At 45.2% G+C, this 12055-nt stretch overlaps 1 protein-coding gene across 1 annotated transcript; it reads left to right on the top strand.

Moving 5' to 3' along the window:
* Positions 1 to 5736: 5736 nt before the first annotated feature.
* On the top strand, positions 5737 to 10510 carry LOC110495501 (alpha-crystallin A chain). Its single transcript, XM_021570795.2, has 3 exons — positions 5737 to 6142; positions 7950 to 8072; positions 9477 to 10510. Exons 1-3 carry the CDS (start codon positions 5945 to 5947, stop codon positions 9687 to 9689), a joined length of 534 nt encoding a protein of 177 aa, XP_021426470.2. The 5' UTR covers positions 5737 to 5944; the 3' UTR covers positions 9690 to 10510.
* The last annotated feature ends 1545 nt before the right edge of the window (positions 10511 to 12055 follow it).

Below are 12055 nucleotides of genomic sequence, written 5' to 3'. Positions count from 1 at the left end.
TGTTTTTTTCTGTGTTTTATATGCTGTCGCACCAAAACAGGCTGGGATTTCAAGGGCATCAGAATGTTCGCGATTTACATTCAAGTTATTTAGCAGGCGCTCCTATCCAGAGTGATTTACAGTAATGAGTTATTTAGCAGACGCTCCTATCCAGAGTGATTTACAGTAATGAGTTATTTAGCAGACACTCCTATCCAGAGTGATTTACAGTAATGAGTTATTTAGCAGACGCTCCTATCCAGAGTGATTTACAGTAATGAGTTATTTAGCAGACGCTCCTATCCAGAGTGATTTACAGTAATGAGTTATTTAGCAGACGCTCCTATCCAGAGTGATTTACAGTAATGAGTTATTTAGCAGACGCTCCTATCCAGAGTGATTTACAGTAATGAGTTATTTAGCAGGCGCTCCTATCCAGAGTGATTTACAGTAATGAGTTATTTAGCAGACGCTCCTATCCAGAATGATTTACAGTAATGAGTTATTTAGCAGACACTCCTATCCAGAGTGATTTACAGTAATGAGTTATTTAGCAGACACTCCTATCCAGAGTGATTTACAGTAATGAGTTATTTAGCAGACGCTCCTATCCAGAGTGATTTACCGTAATGAGGGCAGACTTTTTCAGTCAATCTAATGTATTTATAAAGCTCTTTTTATATCTGCAGACGTCACAAAGGCCTTATACAGAAAACTCAAAAGAGCAAGCAATGCAGATGTAGAACGTATTAAATGTACCGTACTCTTCAACGATGAAAAATCTGAGGTTTTGTTCTGGAATGGTCAAATATGTCTATCTAGTAACTACCAAAATATCATTTTTTAAAAAATATGTCTAGCTAGTAACTACCAAAATATCATTTTTGACAAGATCATATGAAATAGAATGATTGATATGCCAGTATAGTACAAAGTCAGAGTTAATTTGGTGTGCCAACAATGTATTTGTACGGTTGTTTATGCTTTTCACTTTGGATGTATCAGAGTAAAAAGTCCTATCGGGATTTGTGTGCTATAAAATCACATTATAATCTTATGAAAGATAAAGTTGTTAAAACATCTCTGAATTTATATTTGCTATGCTATCATTTTGTTTGTGTGTAGAATGTGTAAAATGCAGCGCCAGCTGTGCTATCAGAGACTCTGGGTTCGCGCCCAGGCTCTGTCGTAACCGGCCGCGACCGGGAGGTCCTTGGGGCGACGCACAATTGGCCTAGAGTCGTCCGGGTTAGGGAGGGCTTGGCCGGTAGGGATGTCCTTGTCTCATCGCGCACCAGCGACTCCTGTGGCGGGCCGGGCGCAGTGCGCGCTAACCAAGGTTGCCAGGTGCACGGTGTTTCCTCCGACACATTGGTGCGGCTGTGTAAAGAAGCAGTGCGGCTTGGTTGGGTTGTGATCGGAGGACACATGACTTTCAACCTTCGTCTCTCCCGAGCCCGTACGGGAGTTGTAGCGATGAGACAAGATAGTAGCTACTAAAACAATTGGACACCACGAAATTGGGGAGAAAAAGGGGTAAAATTCAACAACAAAAAAAACACAAAAAAAAGAATGTGTATAGTGAAAATGCATGAGTTTTTAATAGTAGTTTGAGATTCCATTGTGATTAAGATAAATGGTACTCTAATTATGTTGACCCTAAGCCATAGTAGTTTGAGATTCCATTGTGAATAAGATAAATGGTACTGTAATTATGTTGACCCTGAGCCATTACCTGTTTAGAATGTACAAAGTGGCTGCTTGGCCGAATTCTCTGGACATCTCTTCTCGATAGCTAAACAACCGAACCTTCTGTGTTAAAATGTGTAGCCGAGCTGAGCATATGAATAACAGTATAAGCAGTTACACCACCCTACCACTAGGCGGCAGTGAAAGAGCATAGATTTGGTTGGTCTAACATTCTATGTATGACTGCTCTCGAGTCTGCTTGGGCTTGCAACAATTAAATTATTTAAGGTACTGTTTAGGGTTTTAAAGGGTACATCCATTTTTGGACTTTTGATTAATTACATTTCTTGAATACAACTTATAAATGCCCCATGAACTTAGTTCAACTGACACTCTACCAGGGGTATCCAACTCTTACCCTACGAGGTCCAGAGCCTGCAGGTTTTCTGTTCTACCTGATAGTTAATTGCACACACCTGTTGTCCCAGGTCTAAATCAGTCCCTCATTAGAGGGAAACAATGAAACAATACAGTGGAACTGGCTTCGTGGTCCAGAGTTGAGTTTGAGGGCTCTATATCATCCAAACATGGTTAAAACCATAATATTGATAACATGGATGGTGAGTCCTCGCATAATTGTCAGTCTTGTAGGCTAGAAATGTCCTTCAACCATGCAAACAGCAAGCTGTTTAGTTATTACATGTTAACACATTATGACCAATCCAAATCACACTTAAAATAGCAATGGAACATAAAAGCTCATTGATCATTTCAACCATTGAAATAAAGACCGCTCATTGAGTTTTGAATAACAGTGACTTATTAATGCCTAAACTAGTCAATTCCGGAAGTATTCTAGCTACTGTACAACTAGGGGGTCCAAACCCCCCCAATTTAGCTCAGTGTGCTAAAGCAGTCTTGTTGTGCACAGGAGACCTGGATTCAAACCTTGTCTACCACATGTCCTTCCTGTCCTATTTCCCTACTCACTATCATTTTGTGATCACCTAAAGGAAGGAATACAAATCAGACTGTAATGGTAACGTACACAGTCGACATGTATAAAAAGGTGCAGTGAAATGCTTCTGTGCTAGCTCCCTCAACATTCCAGTACACAAATCAATATCCCCAACACCCTCAGGTTAGCCTCAGGTTAGCCCCAGGTTAGCCTCAGGTTAGCCCCAGGTTAGCCTCAGGTTAGCCTCAGGTTAGCCCCAGGTTAGCCTCAGGTTAGCCCCAGGTTAGCCCCAGGTTAGCCCCAGGTTAGCCTCTGGTTAGCCCCAGGTTAGGTTACACACCGCTGTTCCAACCAGAGCTGACGATGAATAGCCTGACCTGTCTAGCGTACTGTAGGATATACACAGACCAGGGCTTCTATTGTCTGGCTCATTGATAAAACCCTCTCTGCCCCTAAACCTGCTGACAGGGCTGTAACAAGGCCCAACCCCCGCTACGTCCGGCACCCCTATCCTCTCCCCCATCCCCCTCTGGCCTCCATCCAGCCCCACAACGTCCCCTAGGCGCTCGGCCCTGGCCGAGGCCGGTTGGTCTTGGCGGGTGCGTCTGTGGGCTGGAAAAAGGGCCTGGCCGGTGCTTTGTGTAAGCCTCTGTGCTGGACCGGGTGAAAGCCCAGCGGGATTAGGTTAATACAGCAGGGGGCGAGGCCCGGAGGGAAGTCACCGGGAGAGGGATCAGAGCCATGGGAACTGGGGGTGGGTGCAGTGGGCGTGGATGGGTCTGTTTGGGTGCATAGCTCCTCTCTCTGAGTTCTTAGGCTTTAATACACACACACTGGTTCAGACACACACACACACAATTGTTCAGACACAAACACACACAATGGTTCAGACACACACACACACACAGGTTCAGACACACACACACTGGTTCAGACACACACACACACACACACGGTTGCTTTAGAAACAATTTTGCACGCTACTTCACACAAACACAATGATACAGACACACACACACACACACACACACTGGGGCAAAAAAGTATTTAGTCAGCCACCAATTGTGCAAGTTCTCCCACTTAAAAAGATGAGAGAGGCCTGTAATTTAAAAAATCCAGAAAATCACATTGTAGGATTTTTAATGAATTTATTTGCAAATTATGGTGGAAAATAAGTATTTGGTCAATAACAAAAGTGTATCTCAATACTTTGTTATATACCCTTTGTTGGCAATGACAGAGGTCAAACGTTTTCTGGAAAACTTCACAAGGTTTTCACACACTGTTGCTGGTATTTTGGCCCATTCCTCCATGCAGATCTCCTCTAGAGCAGTGATGTTTTGGGGCTGTTGCTGGGCAACACAGACTTTCAACTCCCTCCAAAGATTTTCTATGGGGTTGAGATCTGGAGACTGGCTAGGCCACTCCAGGACCTTGAAATGCTTCTTACGAAGCCACTCCTTCGTTGCCCGGGCGGTTTGTTTGGGATCATTGTCATGCTGAAAGACCCAGCCACGTTTCATCTTCAATGCCCTTGCTGATGGAAGGAGGTTTTCACTCAAAATCTCACGATACATGGCCCCATTCATTCTTTCTTTTACACGGATCAGTCGTCCTGGTCCCTTTGCAGAAAAACAGCCCCAAAGCATGATGTTTCCACCCCCATGCTTCACAGTAGGTATGGTGTTCTTTGGATGCAACTCAGCATTCTTTGTCCTCCAAACACGACAAGTTGAATTTTTACCAAAAAGTTATATTTTGGTTTCATCTGACCATATGACATTCTCCCAATCTTCTTCTGGATCATCCAAATGCTCTCTAGCAAACTTCAGATACTGCTGTTTCCCCTGCTGTTTCCTCTGCTGTTTCCCTGCTGTTCCCCTGCTGTTTCCCTACTGTTTCCCCTGCTGTTTCCTCTGCTGTTTCCCTGCTGTTCCCCTGCTGTTTCCATGCTGTTTTCTCTGTTGTTTCCCTGCTGTTTCCCTACTGTTTCCCCTGCTGTTTTCTCTGCTGTTTCCCTTGCTGTTTCCCTGCTGTTTCCCCAGCTGTTTCGCTGCTGTTTCCCCTGCTGTTTTCTCAGCTGTTTCCCCTGCTGTTTCCCTTCTGTTTCCCCTGTTGTTTCCCCTGCTGTTTCCCTGCTGTTTCCCTACTGTTTCCTCTGCTGTTTCCCTGCTGTTTCTCTGCTGTTTCCCCAGCTGTTTCCCTGCTGTTTCCCTGCTGTTTCCCTACTGTTTCCCCTGCTGTTTTCTCTGCTGTTTCCCCTGCTGTTTCCTCTGCTGTTTCCCTGCTGTTTCCCCTGCTGTTTCCCTGCTGTTTCGCTGCTGTTTCCCTGCTGTTTCTCTGCTGTATCCTCTGCTGTTTCTCTGCTGTTTCCCCTCTACTTTACATTCCATACTGGTCAATCAGACAAATACCCATCCTCACAATGTTTGACCGCTGTTGTTGTGATGTTGACCTCTCCACGCCCTCACACAGCCACCCCCAGACTGTATTGTGACTGAAGTCTGCTCTTCATCCCAACAAAGTACCAGAACAATAGTGTGTGTGTATGTGTGTGTGTGTGTGTGCGCGTGTGTGCGTGCGTGTGTGTGTGTGAAAGACAGAGAGGGAGGATGAGCATGTCAGTGCTCCACACCCAGACAGATTTAATTCCCATCCCCCGTATCCAGTGTCAGAAACCCCACCAACCACAGGAGGCTGCTGAGGGCAGGACGGCTCATGATAAACCATGTTTTTGATTTGTTCAATACCATTCTATTTATTCTTTCCAGCGATTACTATGAGCCAGTCCTCCCATATTAAGGTGCCACCAATCCATTTATTTTCACCCCTGACCTCCTGATTCTCTCTCCATCTCCCCCTTTTCCTCACCCTCTTCCTCACCCTCTTCCTCACCCTCTCCACAGGCTTGTTTTGTCAGAGCCTTGTCGTCCGGTTGGCGCTGGCACAGGTCCCGCCACGTTACGAGGGCCAGGCTGTAGCTGGACGGGCCAGCGGGCACTCCACCCACCGATTCTGCTGACTGAGCCCGTCCCACCATGAGATAATGCCATTCCACAGAGATCCGCACTAAAGCCCCTCTTTTCTGCCCCACAGGTATATAAAGAGGGGGCGGCTGCAGAGGAGAGGACACGCACCACTTGGGACCCCTACTCCTCTCAACTAGTACTGCTACTACTACCTCTAGTCCTCCCTCACGCCTCTCTCTCTCTACTCCTAACAGAACACAGGCACTAGCGAGCCGAGCTAAAGCAGAGCAGCAGGAAACCGTCTGTATTGAGTTTGGGCCCGTCGAACTAAAACCTAACCTACGCTAGTATGGATATTGCCATCCAGCATCCCTGGTTCAGACGTGCCATGGGCTCCATGTATCCTGCTCGTCTCTTTGACCAGTTTTTCGGGGAGGGCATGTTCGACTATGACCTGTTCCCCTACGCTGCCTCCACCATCAGCCCCTACTACAGACAGTCGCTGTTCCGCAACTTCCTGGACTCCACCAACTCTGGCATGTCTGAGGTAACAACTAACCTGTTCAACCTGACCGATTGATCACTGTGCTCAGCATTGGAAGTGTTCAGTCTGGTTTACCAGGCTAACCTGCTCCGTCCTCTGGGGAAGAATAGGATTCACTAAGACCTATTCATTCACCATCATTCTAAATCTGTAGTCCCTTTAGTTGAGTTCAAACTACCCAAATGTATGATTTGCATGTTTCTTGTTGTCTATCTTTATGGATAGAAAGCAGACTTGGTTGTCAGTGTTTGATGGGGAAAGATGTAATACTTCATAGACAGATGTTGTCCTGGCTAACAGAGAGAGCTTGTGTGACCTTGGGGGAATCGAATCATCCCCAGTAAAATAAAAAAAATAAGGGTAAAATGAATCAATTGAAGCCGAGTTATTAGGGCCATGATGCATTGGTTACATCCTCTACAGTTTCATTGGTTGAACAGTATGCTGTTTTCCTATAAAAAAAGAGGATTCGCAAAATGGACTGAGATTGGACAGATTTGACTCGTACTGTAATTGGCCCTAAGGTGGTCTATGTGTACATATCTTTCACAGAGAAACTCAATGTATTTCATCTAGGAGGCCTTCACTGAATTCATTACTAATACAGGGAGATGTAACAGTTATAGAGAAGAGAAAGAGTGGGGGAGACAAGGACATGACCCTGGGGAAGTCGCTATACTAAATCAGAGAGAAGCAGTAGCACTAGCCATATTTCTTATTGAATGGCTATGACAGCAGTAGCGCTAGCCATATCTGTTAGTGAATGGCTATGACAGCAGTAGCGCTAGCCATATCTGTTATTGAATGGCTATGACAGCAGTAGCACTAGCCATATCTCTTAGTGAATGGCTACGACAGCAGTAGCACTAGCCAGATCTGTTATTGAATGGCTATGACAGCAGTAGCACTAGCCATATCTGTTATTGAATGGCTATGACAGCAGTAGCACTAGCCATATCTGTTATTGAATGGCTATGACAGCAGTAGCACTAGCCATATCTGTTAGTGAATGGCTATGACAGCAGTAGCGCTAGCCATATCTGTTAGTGAATGGCTATGACAGCAGTAGCACTAGCCATATCTCTTATTGAATGGCTACGACATCCTGCTATCCTATACCGCTGTAGTAGATGTTGCTGATTGTCATAAGAGAGTACAGAGAACAGAGGTCAAATACCCCTACTACTGGATCTGTAAACAACGATCAGAAGTGCATTTTGCAGTTTGCAAGACTATTGCAAGTATGTTGAAAATGAGCGGCAAATGGAATGCACTGATCTTGAGTGATTCTCAGCAGGGAAGAGCTCAGAGACTGCTGCAGTGTTATCAACCAAGTCTAAACCAAGTCTAAACCAAGTCTAAACCAAGTCTAAACCAAGTCTAAACCATGTCTAAACCAAGTCTAAACCAAGTCTAAACCATGTCTAAACCAAGTCTAAACCAAGTCTAAACCAAGTCTAAACCAAGTCTAAACCATGCTCTGTCCTGCCCATAATATACGGACTCATTCCATTACTAGCTCGAACTGCATTTCAACGTGGGTTATATGCCAGGATATCAGAATTCCGATGTCCAAACAACATGTAGTGTTTTGGTGACTAGTGACACACATTTTGTTTTGCAGCACCTATACTCACTTCAGAAATGGATCTTCTTCATATCTCTCTGAGATATGACTCCATGACAACATATAGAACTGAACTGATATGGGGGAAAAAAATACATTTCAGAAGATGAGCGTCACTGTGGTTACCAGGTTCCCGCCACCCGTGACCTTTAACCTTCAACCCCTTTCCCTCTTTCTCTCCAGGTGAGGTCCGACAGGGACAAGTTCTCGGTCTTCATGGATGTGAAGCACTTCTCTCCTGATGAACTCAACGTAAAGGTGACTGATGACTATGTGGAGATCCAGGGAAAGCATGGAGAGAGACAGGTGAGACCTCCCACCATCGGGTGACCACCTGGTTGGATGGGTTAAGATTCCATCCCATCTAAGCAGCACACACCCTAATCTCTCTGGACGGACAGGCTGAGCTAGTTCAAAACTACCACTGTGACTTGTGGTAGTACACCCACTCCTGAGTTCAAACACAATCCCTCTACTATGGCTTGGAACACCAACGCCTGGTTTCTGACATGTGCACATATATATCAGTGGGGGCTGCTGACGGGAGGACGGATCATAATAATGTCTGGAACTGAGCCAATAGAATGGAATCAACACCATGGAAACCATGTGTTTGATGTATTTGATACCATTCCACTGATTCCACTCCTGTCATTACCACGAACCCATCCTCCACAATTACCAACCTCCTGTGACATACTGTCTATACTGTACATGTATAGTGTGAGTGCCTGCACGCCTGTCACATGGAAACACCCTGTGGCAGTAGTTGAAGCAATAAGCGCACCAGATACTGTCATCACTGTGCTTTCCAGGTCAGTGCATTCATCCTTAGGCAGGTTGCTCCTTCCAGCTACCTAGACAGAGCCACTGCTACAACAACCAGCTTTAACCAGCCACGTCCTCAAAGAGATGCTAACAAGATGTGTTATTAGATTCAACATTTTGAGTCAGAGGAGAATTTCTCAACCTAATTAATGTGTGTCGAGCACACACACCCACCCACAGCCTTGTTTTGTTTATTCTGGGAATTGGTCGGCTTACGCGCATTGCCCCTCACACGAATTCAATTCAACCCTTTTCTAGGCCCATGTTCAGCCAGGATGAAGTCCAACAACCAAGCAGTTACGTGTCCTCAGATGAAACTATACACACTGGGAAAAACATCTCCAATGATAGGGATTCCTACATAAACAATGGGACACATTGTTTGGGATCATTTCATTTTCTGGGGCCACGCGGTGACACAGAACAAATGTGATGTATGTTAGTCATAGAGGTGAACGTGACCCACAATGTTTTGAGTTTTCCTTTGTAAGAGTTAAGAGTCATTAAATTAGATTACAATATGCTACTTATGCTACTCTTTTCTCTCTCTTCTCTTTCTCTCTCTCTCCTCTCTCTCTCTCCTCTCTCTCTCCCTCGTCATTTATTTTCATTCTGGATGTTAGTGGCCTCCAGGGACAGGCTGAGTGGGGGAGCCATTGTAACTAAGGAACGTTTTGCTTTCTCTCACGTCCTTTCTGCGTCATTCCCAGCAGCCGCACATGTTTTTTTCCTAGAGTGCTGAATTCCTATGGTTAGGCCTGTGTCTGACAGTGTGAAGGGATAATGATTTAAAAAGCACCATAAAAAACGTCCATCATAAAGTGTTGAACTTGGACACTACATCGTTACTCTCATCCTCATTTGTCTCTCTCTTGTCTCCAGGACGACCACGGTTACATCGCACGTGAGTTCCACCGCCGTTACCGCCTCCCCTCCAGCGTGGACCAATCGGCTATCTCCTGCACACTGTCCACCGACGGCCTCCTGACCCTTTGTGGCCCAAAGGTCACCGGTGGCGGTGGTGACCTCGGCCGTGGCGACCGCAGCATCCCCGTCACCCGCGACGACAAGACTAACGCTGCCCCCTCCTCTTAAGAAGACGGGCGTGCTGCCGGCTGGGTGGCACTGGGGATGCGGGGGGTGTCAAAGGGCGGAAGGGGGCATGCAGGGGGGGGGGGCTTCTCTTCCAAATAAAGCAGCCGTGTGGCTGGGGCAGGGTGCGGGGGGCTGAACAACACATTCCTTTACCCCCAAAGTCTCCCCACCCCCTCGCCCCTCCCCTCACCACCCTACCCCAATCCCTCTCTCCCTGACTCCACACTTAGAAGATATCAGTGTATTTCTAGTCTAATATCTTCTCCTTTTTTAGACTACGCTAGACTATTATGGCAATATTAATATTCTGCCTCTGATTATGACTCATGACCCATGAGGATGGATAAAGAGAGGGATGGTTGGGGCTTGGGGGGGACAACAAAAACAAAAGGATTTAAGAGAGGGTCACATGACTTAACCCTGGCTTTCTACTTCCTGTGTAAACAAACAACAAATCGGTCACCCCAGGGGTACCGTGGGTAATATTTCACCCAGTGAGGAAGCTGCCGTCTTTCTCCTGGCTGTACTGAAGGGCTTTACTGAGCAACTCTTTCTAAGAGAAAGAGAGGGAGGGAGGATAGGGGGGAGTTAGGGTTAAGTGCGTACCATTGTCTGGTCCTATAGGACTGCTGTAGTACTGAAAAGGGCTTCCATCATTGGGCTTATACCACCACCTGGCTTTTTTCCATTCCTATGTCGCGACTTTTTCTCTCTTGTCCTTTGAGTATTTCCTGTCCTGTAGCGTTAGCCCTGTTCAGCTGATATCTGCTCACTACCTGAGAAGTAGAAACAATAAAACTGTAATATTAACCAAGAAGCAACCCCTTGTCTGTACGTTCTCTGTTTCATCAAGTATTCATTGGATGTGAACGTATCCGTTGCGCAGGTCAACCGCAAAGCTAATGAGCAAAACTAGACCACATATTCATTGTAATAGAGGTGAGTGTTTACTCTCTAAGAGCTGTGATTAATCTTATCCTCTTCTTAATCAGTCACCTAAATAAGTATGAAATAAGTGGCACGAGAGCAAAAGGGTAAGACAGAGAGAGAGACTGAGACAGAGAGAATGAGACAGAGAGAGTGAGACAGAGAGACAGACAGAGAGAATGAGACAGAGAGACTGAGACAGAGAGAATGAGACAGAGAGAGAGAATGAGAGAGAGAGAGAGAGAGAGAGAGAATGTGAGAGAGAGACTGGGAAAGAGAGAGACTGGGACAGAGATAATGAGACAGAGAGAGAATGAGAGAGAGAGAGACTGGGAAAGAGAGAGACTGGGACAGAGAGAGAATGAGAGAGAGAGACTGGGACAGAGAGAAACTGGGACAGAGAGAATGAGACAGAGAGAGAGAATGAGACAGAGAGAGAGAGAGAATGAGACAGAGAGAGAATGTGAGAGAGAGACTGGGAAAAAGAGAGACAGGACAGAGAGAATGAGACAGAGAGAGAATGTGAGAGAGAGACTGGGACAGAGAGAGACTGGAGACTTTCTTGGGGACCTGAATATTGACTGGTTTTCATCAAGCTGTCCAGTCAAGAGGAAGCTTCTCAATGTAACCAGTGCCTGTAATCTGGTTCAGGTTATTAATCAATCTACCTGGGTGTTTACAAACACTACAGGAACAAGATCATCCACATGTATCAATCACATTTGTACTAATACTGTAAAACTTTGTTCTAAAGCTGTAAATGTGCCCATTGGATGCAGTGATCACAATATAGTGGCTATATCCAGGAAAGCCGAACAGCTGGGCCTAAAATAATGTATAAGAGATCATACACAAGATTTTGCTGTGACTCTTATGTGGATGATGTAAAAAACAAAATGGTTGATCTGATTTTTTATTTTTATTTCACCTTTATTTAACCAGGTAGGCTAGTTGAGAACACCTTTATTTAACCAGGTAGGCTAGTTGAGAACACCTTTATTTAACCAGGTAGGCTAGTTGAGAACACCTTTATTTAACCAGGTAGGCTAGTTGAGAACAAGTTCTCATTTGCAACTGCGACCTGGCCAAGATAAAGCATAGCAGTATGAGCAGACAACACAGAGTTACACATGGAGTAAACAATTAACAAGTCAATAACACAGTAGAAAACAAAGGGGGAGTCTATATACAATGTGTGCAAAAGGCATGAGGTAGGCGAATAATTACAATTTTGCAGATTAACACTGGAGTGATAAATGATCAGATGGTCATGTACAGGTAGAGATATTGGTGTGCAAAAGAGCAGAAAAGTAAATAAATAAAAACAGTATGGGGATGAGGTAGGTGAAAATGGGTGGGCTATATACCAATAGACTATGTACAGCTGCAGCAATCGGTTAGCTGCTCAGATAGCTGATGTTTGAAGTTGATGAGGGAGA

This window comes from Oncorhynchus mykiss, chromosome 7 (genome assembly GCF_013265735.2).
Source record: "Oncorhynchus mykiss isolate Arlee chromosome 7, USDA_OmykA_1.1, whole genome shotgun sequence".
NCBI lineage: Eukaryota > Metazoa > Chordata > Actinopteri > Salmoniformes > Salmonidae > Oncorhynchus > Oncorhynchus mykiss.
Note: the sequence above shows the minus strand (reverse complement) of the source record. Positions and strands in the feature narration are given on the sequence as shown.